Here is a 25,294-nt window from a genome sequence, read left to right on the forward strand (position 1 = left end):
GCTCCGCTGTGTGAGGCAAAGCAGTACAGAAATGCGGCTTTGCTACCATCAGCAGGTGTTGCACTTGATTTAGGTGCTCACTGGTGTATGCATGTGTGTGTATATATGTAGATATACATATATATGTGTATATATAGAGATACAAAAGATACACATACCTGTTTTTCTGATATCCTAGGTTCTTTCCCATATAGACAGTTGTGGGGCTCGGCTATGACAGCTAGACAGCGCCTAGCACCTAATGGGCATGTGTCTGGCACTTAAACAAGCACACATCTGTGCAAACCTGCACTCCTGATGGCTGGCTGAACAACGCCCACAAACAGAACTAGCCCTAGCTCTGGTGCCACACTGGCAACAGCATGGCGGCCATACGTGCTGGGGGCTTCACCAACAGCCCAAACCACATGCTGTGCTACCTTACCATCTGCTGTGCGCACACACGCACCTGCACCCGTGCCGTGGCCATGCTGTCCCTCCTCCCAACGCTGGGCCGGGCGCAGGCAGGCGGCCAGGCCCCTCTGGAGCACCCAGCATGGAGTCAGGGAGCAGCAGGGGCTGGCTGCTCCGGGGGGCCAGGGCGCTGAGTGCCGTACCGTGGGGTAGAGCTGGGCAGCGCCTCACCAGCCAGGACCCCGTCCCACCATACCTGAGGGAGATGCAAGGCAGGCCTGGGAATGGCAGTGGCGACCAACCAGGAGTCCCAGTCGCAGCTGCATCCGTCAGTGCGGAGGCCAAGCCAGGCAGGGTCAGGTTCGGTGGCAGTAACAGCATCAGCCGCAGTACAGCGATGGCCACAGTGACCAGGCAGGGCCAAGCGTCGGGGTCCAGGTCCAGCGCAGTGGGTGCGTGTCCAGGCGCAGGCATGGCTGAGGCCGCCCCACGGAGCTGCCTGCAGCCTCTCCTCGAGGTCACCAGCAGAAGGGGGACAGTCCTCTCCAGGTAGTCCCTGGGTGCCAGCACCAAACCCCTCCCCGGGCAGGGCAGGGGGCACCGCAGCAGGGTCCCGGCCCCCCTTGGTGAGGGGCAGCCCCACAGCTCACGGGCCTGGCATCAGCGGCTCTTGTGAAGTGCCCTGGCTTTAGTAGGAGCGTGCAGGATGTCCACGGGTCCATGGGCAGCTCAGAGTCCCTGTGGGGCTATTTTGGGGGGCCGTGCAGCGGCCCAGCTCCCACATTGCCAGGGCTGACTGTAGGGTGCGGGGCAGGCAGCAGGTGTCGGGGCACCCTGAGGGGCCACAGGGCCGGACAGAGGGGTTCAGGCCACCCCTGAGGAAATGGGGACCCACGGTTGGGCTGAGGGTGAAGGGGGTCACTTAGGAGCCCTGGCCAGGTTGGGGACTGATGCCATAGGGAGATCGGACCCCAGGCTGGGCTGGGGGGTGGGTGTCACTCAGAAGCAAGGGGCTGTTTGGGGGGAGTCAGTGCTGAGGCAGCCCGGGGGCAGGGCCGTGTGTCAGTTCAGGGGAGCCATGGGGCATCAGCTCCTGCCCAGCCGTGGTGCTGGAGCAGAGCGTGAGAAGGCCTGAGCTGACCGTCGGGGTGCACCCAGGGCCGGCGGCCCCCCGAGGGAAATGGGCTGGGAGTCGAGTGGGGTAACAGAGCTGGCACAGCAGCTGCCCAGTCCCACAGTACCTTAGCCAGGCCAGGGATGGCAGCCAGGGTCAGCCAAGAGTCCGGATCATCAGACACATCCATGGTGATGCAGTCTGAGGTTGAGCCAGCAAGGTGAGTCAGCAGGGGAGGACAGGATCAGGTTCAGTGACAGCAACCAGGGTCAGCCACAGTCTAGTGATCGCCAGGCAAGTCCATAATGACGAGAAAAGGCCGAGGTCAAGCCGGGAAGTCAGTCTGTGGGTCAAGGTCCGGGCACAGATTACTGGGGTCCACAGCCAGGCACAGGCAAGGCTCTTGCTCGGGCCAGGCCCCAGCAGCAAAACCTCAACTTCAACCCGCTCCCACAAGGAGGGATGGTCAGCCCTGGCCAGGGCCTCCCTGCAAGAGCGTACGGCAGCCTCCGCCCCGCAGGTACTCTCTGAGTTGGCCCCAAGCCCAGGGAGTCAAACCCCCACAGCAGTTGGGGGTTGGAGGGAGAAAAGGAGGAATGCTCCCACAGCCCTTACAAATAGTTGCAGTAAAATCTGCAGTGCCTTTCATTTTCTCTGTACTGGAGTCAGCAGAACTCACACCTATCACAGGCTTAGAGAAACAACTGGGCTGGCAGGGGCCTCTGCAGGGCTCTGACCCAAACCGCTGCTCAAAGCAGGCCACCTACATCAGGCTGCTCAGGGCTTTTGCTTCACTACAGCAAGTGACATACCTGGAAGAGTCTGTTGCACTCCATTATCATGTGGGCCAAGCCCTGTGTTGCTGCCAGGTTCTCACTCAGCTCTCTCTGGTCTGGCTTCCCCAAGCTGCACTTCCTCTGACTAGATCTGCGGAGAGGGGAAGGCAAAAGGAAGGCTGTGTGAGCAAGATGCTGTGAACCATGAGTACAACGTGCCTACTCGGCTGGCCTGCCTGGAGGCTGGAAACCAGCAGCTTCAGCAAAACCACACTGCATTGAACGACCCTTACAGGCCATGTAGGGCCTCATGTTACGTTACTGCAGCGAGGTCCATAGACAACATTCCCTCCCAGCACACCCCAAAGGTTCCCTGGGGCAGTACTGACCAGTAGTAATGGATGCCCAAGTAAGGCGAGTCAAGGCTTTTTATTCCCCACACACATCATCACATACTTGGCCAAAGACAGCCATGACTCCAAACTGATTTGTGCGTAGCCTTCAAATATCAAGTTCCTTTGATACCCTGCAAAGCTTATGCAGAACCTTTTAAATCCTTTGGCCCAAACCACACCAAACACGTTTCAAAAACAGTCCCCTCTTTTAATTCATAGTCATTATATGACATCATTAATCCTGGCTTCTGATACTTTTATCTATGTGCATTCCTGCCAAATGGCTTGAAAATTGGGTAGGAGATAAGAGTCCTCAGCTCTGCTCCTCAAAGTCAGACCTGTCAGCTTCTACCCTTTGAAGTCAGAACCCGGCACTAAGGCATTAATGCCCAGTTACAAAAAAGCTACAGCTTCAAAGCAGCCTGGCTTCCAAACAGTGACAACAAAGAGAAAACTCAGTTTCTATTTTTGGTCCTAGTATTTCAGCATAATGTTTATGTAAATCAAAGAGGTACAGCTCTCAGAATATGATTCCCAGGTGCTCAAACACAACTGCAATCCAGGAAGGACCTGCTGCCACTGCAGCTCCACCGCATCCCCGGCTGGCCTCGCAATGACCACACGGCTGCCGGCCATGTGCCGGCTCAGCCCAGGGAGAGCTGGGTAGCCCTAGGCTCTCGGCATTTCCAGATGTTTTGTGTCATTCAAAAGACAACTCCTTAGTGTTTGCTTTCCCCTCTCTGTGCTATCCAGAGCCTGCATTATTATCCTGAAAGATGCCAATAGCACATCTGACAGTTTCTGCTTTGGAACTAGTCCTCATCTTTAGATCCCCATGTGAGGTGATGAACATGTCACTACTCCAATGGGTGCACAATGTTTCCATCAAAGTCAGCTGTCCTTTTCTACCCTGATACGTGTCTGTCCATACACAGGAGCGTGGAGCAAAGCAAACAGCCCTGCCTCAGGAGACCAGATAAGGCATGAATGCTCTCAGAGATTATTTGTCTACTTTGGCCCAAGGGCACCTTCCTCCCTGCACGTACAAACAGGGGACGTTATGCAACCCAGATACTTTTACTTATTAAGATAAATTTACAGAATCCCTGTGGCTCGGTTTGGCAGGAATGATGCTCTTATCACCCAGCAGTACTAGTGCCAGCAACTGCTACAATCTGCCAGATATCTGCAGGACCTTAAAGCTGCACCTGGGTTTAGGTTGCCAGTGCAGGAGCTACATTTTCAATGGCCAGCACCACCTTAATGCAAACAGTGGGCCACATGCTGGGTTCCTGGGCAGCTGGACCTGCGGGCAACCGCAGAGTACAGCAGTTGTGAGGGAGGCAGGCTGGCTCGCATGCAGACTAGTCCGGACTGTGACAACGGGGCCTCACCATTGTTTTCTACGCTGGGCAATGAGCTGCTGGATCGCTGCATGCTCTGTGGTCAGCTCCTTCTGGATCTGAACAACCATATTTGAGGCAAAAACCAAGACACATGCACTATTTCCCCCTTAAAAGCAGACACTGATCCTAGGCCAGCTACAGAAGCCGGTGTTCCAGCAAAGAACGCTATGGACAGCAGCAATGCCAGCTTTAAGATGCTAATACCTCGTGGAGGAGGAGGAACTATCCTGTCTCAGGGTGTTGAGGTGAAACAAAGAAGGTGCAAGACAGACAGCGATGTTGGTTGGGGTCATCTGGTTTTCCTCAACAAAAGCAACCACATCTCGTAGAAAGAACAGGAGGATTTTCAAAGCTTCTCGGTTTTCCTTTGGGAGAAGGAGGATAGCAGCCTGGACAGCCTGAAACTGCTGATCCTTTGGCACATCTGAAAACAGAAAAAAATGATAAAAATCACATGTGACTTGCAGAGGAAGCATCCATCAACAGAGTCCCAAGCAGGGCATTGAAATGGTAGGTTCATCCATTGTCCTGTCACTCTAGCTCACAACAGACAACACAAAGGCCATTATCACAGTCACAGCACACAAGTAGTTTTCTCCTATTGCCTGTCAAGATGCACATTCACAGCCAGTGATGCTGGTGCTTGACTTGCATTTTACATTGAACACCATGCTAATGAACTTATCCTGAACCGGCTCTGGTTACAGTCCAAATAAGGGCTTGTCTCCCCATGAAATATTACTCTGGAATGATACTTTGGAGCAGATAACTACTCTACTGTCTTTTCCTTTCAGCTTCAGGCATGAAGAGAACAGATGCTCTCAGATAACTCAATTGAGAGAACAATATTTTGCCAACAGATTTTATTCACACTGAAACCCAGTGAGACTTTGTGCCCAAACAGCTCCTGCAGGAGAGTAGGTATGATTCAACCTGCCACACATCCCCCTGTCACGAGGATTTCTCCAATTTACACCACTACAAAGGGTAGAAGATCGCTTCTCTTCCCCTTCAAGTAGAAGCAGAACACACAAAACATGGTTCTTGGTGAAAGCAGCATATTTCTTATCTCCAAAAGATAGTATCTTAATCCAGACACTTGCTCAAGTCACATGTGGCACAGAATGGGTGAGTAGGGTGAATAGAATTCAGTCATTAGCTGTTTCTATCCCAAAACAAGAGATGGGAGGTGGACAGTGACCAGGTTATAATAAATGGAAGAAAATGGTTCCACACTCATTGGACATAAGAATTGTGGACCTCCTCACAAAAACGATTTGTGGAGCCAAAAAGAAAATTTGCTTCAAACAAATAAACAAACCGTTTTGAGACAAAATTCTAAAAGCCTGACAGGTTAAAAAATAAAATCCAACCAAACTTTCACGGACCTGCACCATACACAGGACAGTAGCAGCTCATGTACTCATGTCAATAAAAGTCACATGAAATGTGCTGAAAACCAGTCCACTCAGAAATCGCATGCTTTGACTTTCAAAACCTTTTCTCAAAAGAAGAAGAAACTTGCCTGTAGCCACATCATCGTAAGTCCCTACAGCAAGTTCCTTCCCCAACCCATCTGCTTTTCGAAAGTGAATTCTTTGAGTGCAAAAGTACTGGAGATGGAACCTGTTTAAAACTATATTCAATGCCAGATTTCAGCTTCATGTTTCCTTCTTTTCCAGGTTGAGTCTCAAGGATAGCAACAGTGACAGCACAGGCAGAAAGTTGCTGGCATTTCCAGGCAAAGATGCTGTTTCACAGCAACTGTGCTTGGGCACCTTAATAAAGAGATTTCATCAATACAACAAGACTTCTTGCACAAGGAGCTACTACATACTACGAACAAAGGGACAGGATTCTTTCTTAAAATTTGCATAAAGTAAATAATCGTTTAAAAACACAGTTTAGGAAGACTGCTTCAACGTATGTTATTGCACTCATCCTTCAAAGAACAGAAAAGACACTGTTAGAAAACAGCTGGCCCATAGGATGCAGATGTGAAGCTCTTAAGTCTAGAGCCACAATGAACTCATCTTTTCACAAACATCCTGCCTGACTGGTCTCCTCTGACTACAAGGGGACATGGCACTAGTCTTAGTCTGGCCACTGCCTTGTACAGCTGAATATTAAGATATTCAAGGATTTGGAAAACTATAGCTTTTGTGACCTACATTGGTAGATGTGGAGGAAGGATTCACAGAGCCTGCTAGTAAATATAGGCTCAGGAAGGTCTCGGAAATACTGCTTCACCATATCGGCCACATCAAATGCTGACTGCCCTTCGTAACACACGTTGTTCGGGTTGGTTTCATTCATTTCTCTTAAGGACAGAATCCTGGATTTAACGCCGGATTTTCGGAACAGGCCAACCTACAGGTAAAAGAAAAAATAAAAGACAAAGAGAGAGGACTCATCAGGAATCAAACCTCTGACAAATAATTGATCTTTTACTTTCCTTTTGATAGCTAAGACCCTATGGTAGTGAGATCTAACACCAAAATATTTTTGTATCATTAGAAGCAGCATGGATATTCCTCCCAGGCAAGCCATGACTGATGCCACAGAACCAGCTGTGAAAGACATATCAATTTTCATGTTTGAATGCAAAATTACTCTTTTTCCCTTTTAAAATCATTACTATTGACATCTGTCAGTTTGCTTGAGCAGGCTATGTTCACTGCAAGTTTCTAGTGCACCAATGTGTGTTCATCCAGAAGCAAATGTACATTGATGTCCATGCCAGAGCAAAAAAACTCAGACTGTGAGATCCACAAGGTTCAGGTTTAACATCTGATATGTCTGATACATCTAATATATCTACAGGTTGGCAAAGCGCAATTGCCATTCTGAGGGAAATTATGATCTTATTTTTAATATGAATGTCAATGCAGTTTCAGACAAAACCTAGATTTAGAAGTTTCCCATGAACTTGACCTCAAGAAAGTTTCTGCTGAAAGTTTCACTGTGTGCCACTGCCAATGAATTTACATTCATTGGTTTATTTATATTAACTGAATAGATACCACGACCTCAAAATGATAGACACTGCCTTTATAGGAAACTGACTGCTCACACTCCAGTATGTGCCACCAAACTGCATTGTACAGGATGCACACATTTTTGTACTTCAGCATAATATTACACACCTGTATGATTGTAAAGCACAGAAAAAAGAAAGCTCTTTCTTTAACTAATATGTCTCAGGTCACGGGGTCTCCCATTTCTGTACCTATGCTATAGAAATAGCATACGCAACACACACTCTCACTGCCATGCACACACCTTCACTTAGTGGATAAATACAGATTTGAGATCCAGAAAAAGATGTTAACAGGCACTGCTCTAATACGTTTTTTTTCTGCATAGCGGTACATTTCAGCTGAAACAAGATTAATTGTCACATGAGCTCTGGCTCTACCAACAACCGCAGAACAAAGGGAATAACAACACTGTGTGGTAGGTTTACTTCCCAAGGGAGCAGAGACATGGTATCTCACCAGGAGAAGACAGCTTGGCTGCCTGCACCAAGAGAGCTGACTGCAGATGATTTCAGTGAGGCAAGGAACAGAAATACAATACAGGACTAAAGGCATTCCCAGAAGGAAACATCATTGGTATTTCCTTGCAGGCCACCTGCTCAGACCTACACTTTTCTGCCTGTTCAGAGCTTTAGGAGGCAAGAAAGTCCCTCACAAAAGCTGGAAGCAGAGACTGGTGCCCTGGAGCAGATCCGTTTATGGAACAGAGCTGCTCTGGGCTGCCTCAAGTTCATACCTGGTCAAGAAAGTGGCTTCTTAGATAGTCCAGTGCTTGCAGTATGCCATTAGGCAGTGGGTGGCTTGTTCGCTGAACATTCAGAAGCAAAGGAACCCCAAACACGTTTTTGTCCTTGTAGTCAGAGGCTTTTATTTTTTTAGTGAACTTTGGTATAGTCCTGAAAACAAAAACCAGTGCATCCAACTTATTAGCTCTTCAGCACAGTTCTACCTGCTAGTTTAGTTACATGCATGGGAAAGGTTTTAGTTATACTTGCCACATCCCCAAATTCTGCCACATACCTGTACACATAGCATCATAAGATAGAGAGAAAATCATTAAGGGCAGTTACAGGAATGACTTCCTCTTTTCAAAACTGAAAGTAGCTTCAATAAAGCATCTTCATGTGAAATACGTTCCGTCCCTTTAGAACACTGCAAGCTTTTTTCACTTCTTTCTGTATTCAAGTACCAGATCCCTATCACAAGATGCTAACTGGCATTTCCAAGTCCTATGAGTGACTGATTTTGTCATTGTTTTAGTTCAAACTGGGACTTGATGCTGAAGAGATGGATTCTCAGCCCAGCCAGCTCTCACCTCAGGTCCTGCAGTCTCTGTGAAGGACCTCTGACACAGCCCTGCAAATGGGCAAATTTAAAGAGGAAACTATAACATGCTTTAAAATCAGTAACAACATGACTGCCAGCGAGGATCAAAAGTACAGTCCATAGCAGAGGAAATCCTGGAGGCATTGAAATAACCATGAAACCGCCAGCAATTTAACAGGATGGAATTCCTCATCTTGAACATGTGTAATCTAGGCAAACAAGGAAATTCACCTGCTTGCATCAAATCCTCTTTTTCCAACACAGATCGGTTTAATATTAGACAACTTACCAATTCCAGCCCTGCTTACTGGAAGGGGAGTATCTGTCCATTAAAGCAGTGAGTTTCAACAAAGCCAGCTTCTGTGCCCGGGCTAGCTGGGCAGCTGCCTGGCTATCAGTCTGGATGGAAAGGCTTTCCAAGTTCACACTCTCTTCCACAGACCAGTGTTGCTTCCCCTGCCTATGGGATAAATATTGTTTAAGCTCAGGACTATTTCCATTGTCCCTGTTAGTTTTCTGCCTGCACCTGTGAAGTACTTAAGACTCTAAATGACCCACAGTTCCCAAACACCATATGGCCAGTTGCATTTAAACAAGTACTTCTCATCCAGGAGGTACTCTGGCAATATGAATTGTTTCAATAAGAAATACAGCAACCTAGCCATAAAGCATGAATCCAAATGTCTAAGCGCTCATGCAGATTGTGAGCGCCCTACATTCAACAAAGGTCAGAGCAGATGTAGATACCAAAGCGCCTACAGACCAGTGGTTGCAGACCCAGCTACCCAGAACAGACTTACTTAAGAATACTTTGTTCTGGAAAAGCAATTATATTTTGAGTGGAGACGATCAATGGGGAAAGGTTCCCAAGGGGCAGTCTATTAGGGAAACCCAAGGGTGGCTGACCTGTTGGTGTTTTTAGAGTCTGTCATGTATGCCAGGTCTGCAGAACTGATCTGGCCTAGTTCACAGTTGCTCTCTCCCTCAGTGGTTGGGAGGTCTGGTGTTGAGTCCTCTGTTTCAAGAGAGATTTCTTTAGGTGAGGATGGATACAAAGAAGTCAAGTCACCGGCAAAGTCCGAATCCCCATCATCTGAGAACTTCTCTGTCCACTGATCAACCAACTTTTTGAGACCATTGACATCTTCTATAACATTGTTCAGTTCTGTAAAAACATCATCATCACCAACTTCTATTGCCTCCAATTTATCAAGTTCAATATTGGGCATGTTGTCATATACACTTAGCCTGTTATCTGTGCATGAAAGGGGGCTCCTGGGGGCTTTGGAGTCCTTGGAACTGCTTCTTCTTTGGCTCCTTCTGCACCCATGAAAACTCCCAGTTCTCCAATTGATGGAAGAGTTGTCTATGGGAGGCAGGGAACTGTTTGTAAGTGCTTTGGGGAAAGTGCCAGGTTTATGGCCTTGTGGTATTTGAAACATCTGGTTTGTTCGTAACTTCATGTCATTTTTTAGGTTTTGCTGAGATAGATCATTCCACAGCAAGAGCTTCCTAGAATCCAAGTCCTCTGCATAAAGCCCCCTTCCTTCATAGTGGCTTCGTGGTTTTATAACAGGACTTGGAGTGCTCACTGTGCTGCTATTTTCAGATTGATTGCTGCTACTGCAGCTCTGGGTCGAAAAGGAAGAATTGTTCTTTGTTTGGATGCCAGAGAGGTCAGAAATATTTACACAGTTCAGCATCTTCATCTTTTCTTCATTAAGTCCTTCCAGAAGAACAGGTTCACTTATTATGGGTTTGGCCTTTGACCGACCGCTCCTTAAGTTGCAGCTCCTTAAGTGCAACTTCTCCATTTTCTTTAGAAGGCTCCTCCTCTTCTTATATGGTGATTTATCCAAAAGCTTCTCCTCACTGGTGTTATTTAAAAATTCACTGGGGGGAGGAGAACAACTAAAGGTAGAGTCCAGTGAAGCCACCTTAATTGAGGAACACCTTGAGGAACTCGTGCTGGTTCCTACACCTTCAAAAGGTTTTGGGAAGCTGACAATGTCACTGTCACCACTGCTAGTACTGTGAATTGAGGACACATCATGTTTCTCATCATGATCCAAAAAGATAGTAGCCTCGTTGCTGATGCTCTTCAGTATTGGACTGCCTGGGACTGATGCACTAGCACCTTCCTCTCCTGGGAAACCTTCTAGGCTCTCAATACGAGACCATCTCTGACTGCACCGCTCATAAGCCCATTTGTTACTTATTGCACAAGGTTCATCATCTTCAGAGTCATCACTCTTAAAAGGGGGGAAAAAAAGTACAGTTCAAGGGCAAAGTTTGGCAAACTTTAAATTATCAGAAAATGTAACAAAAAAGGAAACTTAATTTTTCTGCCTACCTACAAAACCCAAGACCAACAGACCATTCAGTTACTGAAGGTCTGCCCTGAGCTCTGTTCTGTTAGTTGAAAAACATGCTGACAAATTACTCCCAAGCATGCTGACAAATCTGGTAGGTTCACCACAGGAAAAGACGACAGATTTGAACTGAGGATGAAAAATTTTCTTTTGTGGCAAATCCAGAGGTTTTGAAAGAGAATTGTACTGGATTTACATGGCCATTCCTAAAGACAAACAAATCAAACTCTCTTTCACCATTCTGTGCCCAAAACTCATCCATTTTCAGGTAAAGAAGCATTTGGCTGTGGGACTGTGGCAGCATCAGTATCTGGCACACCCTCTTGGAGACCTCAGCCTCCCTGGCCATTTGCCCCAGGTGCTCCATTTGCTGTGTTGTCCCCACTCCAAGTGAGCACCTGGCCAGTAAACTGTCAGAGAGACAGGAATGACCCATCTCTTCTCTGTGGACCCTCTCTTGCCCCATTCTTTACTGACAGCAGAGTGGAACTTTAAATAAAAACTAGATATTTTTCCAAAAGATGACATTATTTTCTTGATGGTACTGCAGTTAATCCATGGTACCTAAGAGGCTTTACTATCCTGGTGTAAACCAGCCAAGATGTGGCTATAACTCTGTTTTATCTACAATACTTTTTTGCAGTAGAGGACAAAGCCAGCACAGCTAAAACCTATCCAGCTTCTGTTGGCTGGGCATTTGACATTGGCTGACACTATTTGAATTGTCCATTTTAGTTTCTTTCGTTCAATCAATAAGAGTGAAATTTCACTTTCAGGCCTTAAATAAGATGTGAAACTACTTTGGAAAGCAATAAAAGACATGGTGAGGTGGGGGTTTGGTGCAACTATTGGACAGTAATGTGTGTCAAATTATTTTTAAAAACTGTTTCAAAACCCACCCTAACCTACCTTACAAAGTTACAAAATGAACACTACATAATTTCAATATCTCTATTACTGTGTTTTTCAGCAGAAAATGAAAATGGAAGAACTTTGCAGGATGGAAAAGAATAGAAAGAAAAGTTCATAAATTGCTAATCCTTTATAGACCTTTTAAAAAAGGGTTTTGATACAATAGCTAAACACATTTTTAATGAGAAAACTAATTGTATTTTATAAACATACCTGTTTCCTCTGACAGCTTATTTCCACTTTCATTGATGCACACTTGTTCAATGTGTTCAACCGTCTAGGGTATAAGAAAAAAGACAGAAGTTTTAAACTTAAGCTGTTTTATTTCTTGAAAACAAACATGCACCAAATTAGTTGTGAACTTCTACCATGGCATCTTCATTATTGGTGTCAAAGACTGACATTATCTTAGAGGTTCTCCATACATTTTGCCAAAACCAGTGCCAACTAACAACCCCATGATGTTCACAGTTCTAGTTCTGCCATTTTAAAATCAGAGAGGAGGACCATAATTAATGAGTTAATTAAAAATCATATGATGAGCTTTAATGATTGTGAAAAACTGTATATTGTTTTTTATTTTGATTTTGAAAATGAAAGAAATTCTGAGTGGGCTTCTTAAAAATTTTTTAAAAAATGAAGACATTAACCTGTATCCTTGGAAGGACTTTATTATCTACCATTTTAATTAAAACTTGTGGAATTAATAAGGCCCCAAACTAGTCAGTCACTTAACTGTCAAACAAATATGTGGCATCAACAGGGAGGCACACTGACAGCCTTCAAGGAATACTCAGGACAGAAGTCATATCAAGAAACAAAATATATCCAAAGTTGTCTAATATCTGCTGTGCATTACAGATGTATATGCACACAGCTCCTCTTGGTGCTCCTGTTAAAAGCAGAATTTGAATTCAGGTGACCTAACAATACAGAAAAGGACCAAACCACTTTGCCAGAAGAGGAACTTTCCAGTCCCTTAAGAGTTAGAAATTCTTATCGTGTCCCTTGGATTGGCCAAGCTGTGGGGCATAGATAGTCTGGAGTTCACTCCACCTGCTAAACAATCTCATAATGAGAAGGCTTGAATAACTGCAATACAGAGTAAAGTAGACTGCCTCTCCACTATCCTGGCACTCTTACATGGGAAAAGTCCAAAGAGCAATGAGTTTGACTTCGCACTGACAATGCAATTTCACTTGTGTGCTGTGAACATGTGTGGCAAAACAATAATTTCAAATCAATACCTTGCTTCTCACTCAAAAAAATATTCAGGAAAACAGACCAGAAAACATATCCCTTCTGCAGTTCATTTTTGCTGTTTATATCCTAGAACAGCTCTGGGGAAGCTCACTAGTCAGAGGAAATCCGTGCACTCTGTAATATGCATTTCTAAAGAGCAAACTGTCATGCTACCATATGCTTGCAGGGAACTGATTATTCTTTCTCAGCCTGCAGACATTTCACATTATAGAAAGTACAGAATTGATGCTTAGTATAACGTTACTGAGACCTTGGCTGAAAAAGACGTGTGGACACATTCTTACTTTACCTTCAAATTCTTAAAACAACCAACTTTAGTGGTACTAAAGTATGTGCTTAAGTGTTTTCCTTCAGTCATAGCACTGCTGACGTTGTTAGTCTCTGACAAAAGCTACGACATAAAAAGATGAATGACAAATGACTATGGAACCTGGAGGTATTAAAGAAGATTCCTAATTAATGTTTACCTGAATAGTGATTCAATCGCATCTCCATCTAAAAATTCATGATCTTTCCTCACAGTTTTTACATCAATAGGAAACTGCATATCTGTAAACAAAGAAGTTGAATCTGAAATCTGAGTTATAATTGCAAAGACTTTGAATTTTGCAACATATTTATCATAGGTGAAATATTCTATAGCTATATATTCACACAAATGTCCTTCAAGTAAGTGAGGATCAGTTCTTTAGAGCAAGTGGGAGAATAAATGTAGGTATCTGCTTGCTATTAGCTACAGGTAGACAGGCATTTGCTGCAGGAGCTTGCAGTGACCAACTACTATAGCCAATAAATACAAAATTAAAATTTTGCTTTGGTTAGGCTCTCTGCACGTTCTGCCTTCAAGTACAGTATAAAACCAGGAGTATTTTACATGAGCTTTTGCTGATGGTAAGGTACAATGCAGTGTGTGACATACGCTCTTTGAGGTGTAGTGAGCCTGACAAATCATGCTGTGCTTGAAGCTAATCAACACACCAGCTGAAGAGTTCAATGATCCAGCTTCTGAGATTTAGCCTTGCAGATGAGAGAACCTGTGAGATCCATCAGTATTTTCTTGGCTTACTTTTTAAACTTAATTTACCTAGTTAAGTCAGGACACTGCATAAACAGCAAGGTAACACAGAGGATTCATTATCCAGAAGCGTGACAATGTACATTTCCAACAAACTGTAAGATTGACAGCTTATGTAATAAAACCTGCTGTAGTCAAAAGGAAGCACTTCCATGAGATATCATGTTTCATAGTATACAGCTTTCAAATTTGGCTCTGTTGCTTGACTTCCAATTTTTAATTTTACAATGAACAGGGGAAGTGGGAATGAGAGCAGGCATGAGTTACTGTTTGTTCTTTTAACTGTAGTTCTTTGATAAAAACTCTGTTAAAAATAGATTAGCTTTTGTTACATTCAATGTTTGTAACAATAAACATTTTAAAAAAGAACAGCTTTAAGGTATAAGCACAAATGTCTGAAAATTATACAAGTTCTCAACAAATCCCTATTTCCCCCACAAGTAACAAGCACTCTGTAGCTTTAACAACATGAAAACACACTGAAATTGCATTGTTTGACTGGCTGGCTGCTTCTGAGTGTCTGTTTTAAAAATGTACGATTGCAAGATGATTTTTCCAACATTCTTTTTCAATAGAAAACAATCTTGCTCAAGACCAGCAAGATGATTTTTCCAACATTCTTTTTCAATAGAAAGCAATCTTCTTCAAGACCACAGGCTGGGGAGCCTTAGATGAGTTTTGGTTGCAATCAGTGAGTCAGAAAAAAACCCCAACACTCCAAGGAAAAGAGTCTGAGAAAATTATAAGCAACTAAAAATCACAAAAGCAGAAATTTGACTGAGTTACAGTCTAACAATAACCAGGAAAGATTTAGTCCTTTACAGAATTCTACTGAGTCCATGCTAACCTAATTAAGGTGTCACTTCTGCAAGAATACACACCAGGTTACTATTTTTCTACAGGTTCGCATGAAGATATTACAGAATTTGAAAGTGCTTCCATCAAAAGTGTCAGGTTCTGAAAGATTACTTATGAAAACAATTCTACTTGAATTCAGTGTCACCTGCTTGACAAGTCTTTGGGATCATACCTTCAAATAGCTGAGCATACTGGGGAAAACCAGCAGCTCTCAGCCAGTCGCAGGCTTCTCTGGCTTCAATTTCTGCAATGAGAACATAAAATTGTTCACTTACAGTGCTCACAAGAGTTAGTGCTTTCACAATATAAGCAAGCTAATTTTATCTGGTGGATTCTCAATGGATCTTGTATATGAATGTTTTGTTAGTATATTACTAAAAAGAAAGAAATTCTTCTATCTATCTGATGCACTTATATGTACGTAGCTCTGGAGTAGTCATTCTAACACAGGATATATAGCAAACATATGAGAGTCTAGATATGAGCACATACTTGAGATGTCATACCTCAGCGTACATCAACTACACGTGAGATCTGGATGGTGAAGCATCTGTTATATGTTGAAATGAGTCACCAGAGAAGGGTGTATGATACTCATGTCTATGCCTTCACACAGCAAAGCCCATTCATGCATTCCAGTTCTGAGAGATCGTGATAAGACACAAACAAATCCTATAAATAAACTTAAAATGCTATCAGAACATTAATAACATTGGACTCAGCCTAAGCATTCCCAGAACAAGAGTTCTCAGGAGTACCTGTTGCTAGGGTCTATCAATATTTATTTCCTTGCCAACTACCAACGCAACTTGGCAGTCACTTCAGCACAGCAGATGTCAAGAACTAACTGCTCATTTTGTGACAATTCATAAAGCCCTATGGCCAATAATGTAACATTCCTACAGGAGCAGAATATAACTTCACAGAATCACAGAACACTCACCAGATGCCTCAAAAACATAAACATGTTTAGCATGAGTACATGCCAGCAGGCTCTAAACTCTACAAATACTAGAAATTACTGGGTCTATCGAAGAGGAGAGGATTCCCATAACACAGTTTTTGTATGTCTGCGTGTACTCCAGCACACGTTACAACAGACACCAACCAAAAGGCAAAGACTTCTTTGAAATAAATGTTTTTAAAGCACCTTAAAATGCAACATGCTAGGCTAGAGGAACAGACCTGGTCCTTAAAACTATTTTCTTTACACATACACTCAAAGATTAGGATTCCAAGGCACTTCACATACCTACCTATTCAAATTCAGTGCTTGCTTTGCTTTAACTTCTCAGTTGGAAATTGTCAGTGCAACAAACTGAAGAAATGCATCAAAAAACTTACAGAACTGCCATGATTTTATTATTCTACTTCTAAACTTTAAATTATTTCCGTTATCACTTGATTCATTTGGACAATGCCATCTGTAACAAAGGCTTTCCTGCACAAACTCTGTGCCTTTTTCATCTGAGAATAAAGTGATACCATAGGATGATAAGAATATTTCTACGTAAAACCGATGCATTACTCCTCCTTTTTATTTTAAACTGCAGAACAGAAACTAATTTCTTCCACAATAGCCTATATACACTATGCCTACATTTATTACTATACTTACTCCCATAAATTATCATAATCTTTATCATAACACAGCATTTGCTGAATACCAAGACAGAGGACTGATAAAACACAAGCATTGTACTCAGAGCAAAACAGGAAAGAAAAAAGTCTGTAGAAGAGAGTCAGGAGGATGACCAGTCTAACACTAAAAGTCTTCACAAAGACAAAGTGGTTTTCACTTAATAAAACCAAGTAGACTCACTCAACTAGCTCAGCTGTGGAGACGCTACAGCTGTCCTCATTCCAGACCTCGCTTTATAAACTGTGGTGAATGGAGTTAAATCCAGTTGGTGACCGGTCACAAGCAGTGTTCCTCAGGACTCAGTTTTGGGGCCAGTCTTGTTTAATATCTTTATCAACGATCTGGATGAAAGGATTGAGTGTGCCCTCAGTAAGTATGCAGACAACACCAAACTGGGTGGGAGTGTCGATCTGCTCGAGGGTAGGATGGCCCTGCAGAGGGACCTGGACAGGCTGGATTGATGGGCCAAGGCTAACTGTATGAGATTCAACAAGGCCAAGTGCTGGGTCCTGCACTTGGGTCACAACAACCCCATGCAACGCTACAGGCTTGGGGAAGAGTGACTGGAAAGCTGGTGGAGTCACCATCCCTGGAAGTGTTCAAAAAACGGGTGGATGTGGCACTTTGGGACATGGTTTAGTGGGCATGGGGATGTTGGGTTGATGGTTGGACTGATGATCTTAGAGGTCCTTTTCAACCTTAATGATTCCTAGTTTTTACTTACATTAAAAATAATCCAGCCACCAAGCCAGGAAACATGAAATTACTACTCTAGCCTTAATTGGTTTAGTGGTGGATTTGGTAGTGTTAGGTTAATGGTTGGACTGGATGATCTTAAAGGTCTTTTCCAACCTAAACGATTCTATGATTCTATGATTCTAACTAGTCAACTGGAGCCTGTGCACAGCTTTCCTGAGCTTGCACAGGAGAGGGACTGTGTAAGAGTTGAAGCTTCCCCAGTTGCCAACATGTTAAAAGTACAACTCTATTTTTAGAGCAAACCAAGCCATGAACAGCGATGCAAATAAGAACAGGCTAGAAAATATTATGCAGCTAGTGATGACATTTTCAATGAATATGACTGAAAATACAACAACATTCTCACACTTAGAGGTGGCCTCTTCCATAGGACAAGGACATAGGAGCTGGGAGAATTTTCTTTGCTAATGTAAATCTTGAGGCCTTTTAACATACCTTTGCACAGTCCCATGTTGCAATGTCACTGCTGTGTTAGGAGACAACACATGAAGCCCTAATAAGTTCTTGGCCTGCATGTCTACAATTATTTGCCATTAGATTTGCTGCCATTATTTCACTGGTAAAATAACTACCAAAAGTGTCCTACTCGTACTGCTGTATTTCAGGGACATCTATGCTGCCTCCTCCCAATCCTATTAGAAATTGAAATCATAAAGGGAAAATGGATGCTTAGGAATTTTACCCTCATAGAATCATAGAATCGTTTAGGTTGGGAAAGACCTTTAAGATCATCCAGTCCAACCATTAACCTAACACTACCAAGTCCACCACTAAACCAATTAAGGGTAGAGTAGTAATTTCATGTTTCCTGGCTTGGTGGCTGGATTATTTTTTAATGTAAGTAATTTCATGAAAGGAAATTCCCAGAACAGCCTGTATTACTACGATAATGATCAATATGAGAGGAGGAAATAAAAAGGAAATAAGAAATAATTGCTCAAAAGGAAGTAACTGCTCTCCATAGGACTGCACTCAGTACTGATGTGCCAGACTGCTTTGCTTTTATGGCATGTGCAGCCTGGAGGACAAGAAAAAACTGGTTAGATAGTAATGGCACAATACAGATGAAGCACCCCAGCAGTGCTCTCCGTCAGGGACCCCAGAGAGTTCTTAAGATCTGGGAATAAAAGTCACAGAGATGTAAAAGAAGAGCAATAATCATGAGTAGCATTAATGGCTAACACTAGCATACCCATCTTAGGCAGCAACTGTTATAAACATGCAACAGATACTTATAAATCCTGCCCTAATGGAGGTGCTAAAGTAACCATCACAGTTCTGGCAACTTGCACGATGCTTTAAGGCATGCATTTTAAAGCGGCCAAAGTTCAGTTTCCTATGTAAGTTTCCTTCATGAAGAGCAGAGGCAATCTTCCTGAAGATTCTTTGGGCCTATTGAAAGGACCCTGACACTATTTTTTTGGCAAGACAAATAGTACAGATGAGCCATTTGTGCAGAAGACCCATTCCTCACTTCTGATCCTAGCTTGGCTTCACAGTCTGTCTACTCTGCCTCGCCATACAATGATGACATGCACCTTCCCAGTCAGCCTCACTGACTGGTTAGAATTTGCTTTCCCATTTCTGTAGTTGTGCAATCACTACAGAAGAATCTTCCAGGTTTACCAACCAACTTTTAAAGTAGATGTACTAATAAACACAAGCTGATAGCAATTGCTTCGTTCTTCTTGAGGTTAGAATAGCTGCCTAGATGTTTGTTGGAGAGAAGTTAGCTCTTCCTGAACAGAAACTGGAAATAGGGGAGCCTTCAGAAAGCCGATATGGAGCAGCACCCGCTAATACTACTGCAATTGCAGCATATCTGCCTGTGAGCTAGCTGTCATACAAGAAGATGACAATTTTTTAACAGGTCTTTTGGGCGCTATCATAGAATCATAGAATCATAGAATCATAGAATCATTTAGGTTGGAAAAGACCTTTAAGATCATCAAGTCCAACCATTAACCTAACACTACCAAGTCCACCACTAAACCAATTAAGAGTAGAGTAATAATTTCATGTTTCCTGGCTTGGTGGCTGGATTGTATTATTATCTGTGCAACTGAAATAGCAGAGCAACCTGAACATGTCACCTCCTTCTCATGAACTGATTTCATAATTAAGCAGATGAAAAAAAATCTATTTCCTCCAAAGCTTAATATGCTGTCTTAGATGAGAGGCTGCCAGCAAAATTTCCGTGCCAAGCCAGCTGTTTCCCCATGGGCTATGGGTGATAGATTACTACCGGATGTTTATGAGAAACAATACCTAAGTACATGACCTGTGCACTCCTATGGCTGTACATGTTATACAGGTCCATTCTGTGCTGAAGACTCAGTCCAGTCCCACTGAAAACAGAGATCAAAATGATGGCTGTGCCACAGCCTGCCTGTCCCAACGACCCCCAGCAAACCTTGCCCTCCACAGCTGCCGCTCCTTTTTCCCATTCTGTGCTCCACTGCCCCCTTCTCTCCAGAGCCCCAGTATCTACATCAGCTTGGCTGACACCTCCTCTCCCTCATCCACTTGGACTTAAGAGCTGAAAAACTGCGTTCCCCCATCTAGGCACTACCCTGTTCGCAGACTGGAGTGCAAACCCAGGCTCATCGGGTACTTAGAAACCAGATACTACAACGTGTATTAAATCCCTATCAGCATGAACATCAGCATTAACAGGAATGCTTGCAATAATGAAAAGACATCTGTGCTGAGATTTAGGCATTCTCTCTGAGACGTTTTCCTCAAAAGAAGCAGCACTTTCCTAACAACAAGGGAGAGGCAGCAACGAAACCAACAAGAAGCTGTATATGAAACAGGCCAGTCTTACAAGATGATCACAAACTTCAACTAAGGAAGAATGTCAAATTCTACTTCAAATTTTTAAAAATACTTCCTTTAAATAAAATGGGAGAATACAAATTTCTATTTGAAAGCATAAGTACAGTGAACCTTGTTCGCAGGGTGCAGCATGACTTTTCAGTTGCACAGATCTGCTGCCAAAGCAGGAGTCCTGTTTCTTTCCTTTCCCTTGACTGCGTGTTCCCACCCCTCCTCACCGATACCGCTGGGCCTGTGCAAGCAGGCCTGACCGGCCAAACTGGCAGGAAACGATTATCTTCTTTTGGCATGATCAGGTCTGTGATGCTTTAGCTTTCTGAGTTGGCTACCACACATTCAGGTGAGCACCAGTGGCAAGAAAAGGGCAGTGGTGGGCACATGCAGGGAGAGGCGGTGGGCACGTGCAGGGAGAGGCATGGGAACGTGCAACTGCCCACCGGTGGCTGGCAGCCCTTGGGGCAGTTCAGCATAGTATGGAAGCTTAGCCTAAATGTGTAATTTTTTCACAGAGGTCTACATTTTCAAAGTATTTTTTTAGAATATTTTTTAAAAACTGTGTTAGATGCATTACTTTGACTTCTATCTTCATACAAAATGGTTTTCCAGTTTTGAAAGGTAAGAATCACATGGTGATCAGGTCTTAATTCATTAGAGGGATTTGTGTTTAAGTCTGAATCGTCCAAAACCATGCCAGTGAGCAAACAGTTTGGGAGGTTTTCTTGCCATTTGCAATATCATTACTCCAGGACCCTACTTGTCCACTTTTCTGTAATATGCAACTGCAGCGCTTGCGAAAAGGAACAGATTTTTTTTCAACATGCCCAGCTAGGAGGCACTCACATAGCTTCTCCTCCCCATGCCATGCGAGTACAGACAGGAGGACAGAAAAGAGGGTAGGACTGACTCTGACTTTATTTGGCTACATACCACACCAATCTGAAAGGAAACAGAAAAAAAAAAAAATCCAAAGAATTTTGTTTTTTCCCAATCTGTGTCATTATATAGGAAGATTTTTTTCCACATGGCACTAATCCTCCTACAACAGCAACAGACAAGCAGACGCCCAGAGCCCCTGCCTCAAAACCTGCTTGATTTGGCACAGCACAGCCAACTGTTCCAGCACAGCGAGATGCTGCTGCCTCCTCTCATCACCAATCCTGAACTATCATCCCCCTCAGCCTCCTCCAGAACTGGAGTCAACAAGCACCGGGCATGCTTGGCAGACACATCAAACTCTGCAATGCATTTTTCCTATAGCTCACGAGCCATCGTCTGTGAGCTGCCAAGTCCCTCACACAGTGACTTAGATCCTGTCATTATTGGTTGTGCTGGCAGTGGTAGGAGCGACAAGGCTTTTTCAGGGTCCCTTCAAAGATAAAATTATGAGTTTCCTCTTGCATCTTTCTGGTCTGTGTATCTTCCTGGGGCTATAAAAATTTGTATTACTTCCCTATGGCTTACAGCTGCTAATAAGGTATTTCATTTTATACACACTCTATGAAAAATGCATTTGCTGCGCTAGAACTATGATCTCCTGAGGATGTTCAGAACTGCATTATACCTGCAACAGGATTTTCAAGAACATTTTTTTCTTAAGTTATCTCCTCTTACTTAAAGAGAGAGTTGGAACATGCTGTCTACTCAGTGTTGAAGGCTCAAATGCGATGCTTTCGAAGCAGGGTGTTTACACTGACCAGGGGGAGCAGTCAGGGAATTGTAAAACTGTCAAACTCTCCAAAAGCTGAGATGGATCATAGATAAGTGGAAATGTTTATTCTGTTGTCCCTTGTGCAATGCAAAATAGGAATGCCTAATTGTACTTTACTAACCCACTGGAGAAAGAGGAAAAAAAGGGATTATTGCTTGGAATTTTTCCAGGATAATTTAGGCTCCATGCAGATTGTCAATATAAATGTCTGGAAAATGAAAAGGCACAAATATTTGTCCTTTCGTTCCTACTTTACTATCACGCTGGTGTTTTGGAACCGCAGCCAACTCTTCAGTTATCACAGCTGGGAACTGCAACATATCCCAGTATTTTGTGGCAACCTTAATTGCATCTTTATCCAGCTCCTTGGCGTTGGCTTCCCAAGCTGATTACTAGGACTCCGAAGCTGACATTAGGATCTTTACTTGGGTCCTTGTCATTAGCCTCCCATGTCAGTTACTGGGACCTAGACAAGTTTAAAGGCATTTTCTTTGCAGATCACATTAAATAGCTTGACAGTGTTGGCTGATCTTTTAATTGCTTCTACATAAGTTAGAGAAGGTAGTTTGCTCTTACAATAATTTCAAAGGGCTTGAGGGAATTAGGTACCTAACTTCCATTGGGTTTAGGAGAAATGAGAGTGTAACTCCCTAATTTCCAAATCCACACTTGAAGATTCTTATCCAAGTAAATGGGGCAAGAGACAGGGGATTTAGCTCCCTGCAGTCTAATCCCAGATACGTTGCTTCTCTGTGCTTCGGTCCTGCTGGCTGTAAAACAGGAACAGATACAACACTTCTCTGACACAGCAGCTCCTTATGGCTGTTTTTTCACAGGACCCTTGTATGTGGTTGAGAAATACTCGCTGTAAAATTCCTAGAAGGAACTGTTAACAGGAAGGGTAACTGCTTGCTTCCAATAGAGCCAATATCAATAAACCTGTAGCACAGAAGCAGCAAAACCCAAAACAAGCGTATTGTCCGTGCTCTTTCATTGTGTAGTACTTTTTCCTTAGTTAATACCTCTGTGTGTGATATAGGTTCAACCTACATGTTAGGAACTATTTAACCCAGCAGAGGCTGGCCAGTAAGTGGTTATATTTAGAATCATAGAATCATAGAATGCTTTGGGTTGGAAGGGACCTTGAGAGATCATCGAGCCCAACCCCCCTGCAGTAAGAAATCTAGTTTATCAGCCCTGCTGCCAGTATGCTGTGCTGAGCCTGCTTACAGCCGTTGAGTCCAGGCCAATGGACAATCTTTTACTCAGTCAATATATCCTGACAAAGCTTGTTGATATCCAAAGATATGCAGCAAAGTCAGAAAATCTACTAAGCATTCCCCAAATGCATCCAACCATGAAACAAAAGCAACAACTACTAGAAGAGCATGATCTGAGGTGTAGACAGCCCAGGAACTATTATCATACTAATAAAGTAGTAATATTAAAGAGGAACAGAAGGTCTCCGCAAGCACCCACCTGAATTTTCAGCCAAGGATGTCGTCCACCACAGCACAGCCAGCTGAGCCCGCCGCTGCAGGCCTCTCCTCTTAGGTATGTGCCCTGGCTTTTAGCGGTCGGACCCTCTTGCCCCAGAGAACAGCTCCCCGCTCCTCACAGCCCTGCCGCGCCCTGCCCCACCCCTCCCTGCTCCGCCATTCCACGCCTCTCTGGTCCTCGCCCACGGCGCAGGGTAGCTGTGTGCTGTGAGGCACCGCGCGCGGCGCAGGTCGGTGTGCCCGCACTCGCCTTGTTGTACCACCCTGCGCTCCGCGCCGCAGTCGCTGTGGGACTGCAGCGGCAGGGGCTCTGGAGCAGCCTCTTCAGACTCGGGTGCCAACGTCGGTGCTGTTCTCCCGCACGGCACGGCGAGCTAGGCTGGCCTGCAGCCAGGGCTCCGTATCGCACCTTTCCTTGCAGCCTGAACACGCGGTGCAGCACCCCGTTGCACTGGCTGTGCCGCAGGACGAATGTCTTGTAGACACCTCCCGACACAGGGTAACTGGCTATAGAGTACAGTTACCTCATCCCAATTACCTGCATTCATTCAGAGCGAAGGAGTAACTGAAGGCAAATCAACGCTTCATGGCTAAGTTGCTGGCGTACCTCAACGTTTTAACATTTTGCCAATGTCACTTTGATGGATTACTAACATTTTTACAAAATTAGCTCCTGTTCCATTTATTCCCTCCTAACAAATACATAGAACAATGCTGCCTCTACCCTGCACACAAAAAATTAAGACTGGCGTTGCATCCTGCAAAGGAGATACTGTGCCTAGCAACAGACTTTTTCTTTTTGACTTTAGATGGAACAGAACAGGAGCTGGGATCCATGATTAAGACCAATGTCTGATCCCAGCTACTGAATGTGACCCAGCCGCACGATGTGGTTATTGTGTTGCAATGAGGTCCCTTGCCACAATAGTTTTCATGGAACAGACAGAACCTTTACTTTTATTTTGCTTATATAGACTTAGTCTAGACAAAAACCAGTTTGTGGTCTGAAAAATTCATATGCAGTTGAGCAATGAATCTGTGTGCTAAAAACATTAGCACGCTTTGTGACCTTTGTGACTGACTGGATTTCTTTGCGTTTGCTGTAGTTCATTGCTGCTATGATTTTATTTTCTGCTTTTAATGATGCTGTTTTACTGACCTAAATTAATATAGGCACCTGCCCAAGCTCTAAATGTAGAAGGCCTATTTTGTCACATTTATTTTTAAAAAAAGAAAAACTTTTGAGCTGATTTTCAAGCCACGAGGAGCAATACAAAATTGTAGCTTTCTAATAATACATGATCAGCCTTTTACAACCTGAACAACCATTGGGCGGGGATACTCAACAAGGTACAGAGTGTCATGTAGGCTGGTCTCAGAAGAACATATCAAAAATATTAATACATTTTAAATTATTTCCCTGGAAGTTAACTTTAAATCACTAATAATTTTATATCTGCTGGACTGTTAGTCATTACAGTTCTATAGGGCAGACATAAGGGTGGGATGCTGTGTTCATTTACAGAGGTTGAAAGATAATTCAAACTCTATGAACCACTCTAGATAACCAGATCAGGCTCTAAATTTCTGTAGGACAACTTCTTGTAATGTTTAGGCTCTTACAGTTTGGAGCTTAAAACACAGCAGAAAAAAAAAGAGATTGAATGCAGTGGATAAGCAAAAGTTTTCTCTTTAAAACAAGAGTTGTTCTGGATGTGGCTGGGTTTTTTTCTAAATGAAGATTTAAGAAGTGAAGTAATGCATTTTTCTGTTCATTTAATTTACCCCAATCTCATTTAGGATCATTATCTCCTAATGAAGTTGCAATTTATGGGTGTGTTTCATTATCATTAGATTTGTTTTCTGTATAACAACAAAATGCAAAATTTGCACAGACTTATGATTTATTTTTCATGCAGT

The 25,294-nt window shown here is 43.6% G+C and overlaps 1 protein-coding gene across 1 annotated transcript in view; it reads right to left on the minus strand.

Moving 5' to 3' along the window:
* Positions 1-2,301: 2,301 nt before the first annotated feature.
* Positions 2,302-25,294, minus strand: part of LOC104030718 (rho GTPase-activating protein 7-like) — a 64,037-nt gene continuing 41,044 nt past the window's right edge. Inside the window, exons 2-10 of the mRNA XM_075715639.1 lie at positions 15,101-15,172; positions 13,463-13,544; positions 11,946-12,009; positions 9,355-10,700; positions 8,738-8,908; positions 7,859-8,018; positions 6,256-6,454; positions 4,289-4,508; positions 2,302-2,434 (exon numbers count right to left, since the gene is read on the minus strand). Coding sequence (XP_075571754.1) covers positions 2,302-2,434; positions 4,289-4,508; positions 6,256-6,454; positions 7,859-8,018; positions 8,738-8,908; positions 9,355-10,700; positions 11,946-12,009; positions 13,463-13,544; positions 15,101-15,172 — 2,447 coding nt within the window. The remainder of the gene's footprint in view (positions 2,435-4,288; positions 4,509-6,255; positions 6,455-7,858; positions 8,019-8,737; positions 8,909-9,354; positions 10,701-11,945; positions 12,010-13,462; positions 13,545-15,100; positions 15,173-25,294) is intronic.

This window comes from Pelecanus crispus, chromosome 8, assembly GCF_030463565.1.
Source record: "Pelecanus crispus isolate bPelCri1 chromosome 8, bPelCri1.pri, whole genome shotgun sequence".
In the NCBI taxonomy this organism is placed as follows: Eukaryota; Metazoa; Chordata; class Aves; order Pelecaniformes; family Pelecanidae; genus Pelecanus; species Pelecanus crispus.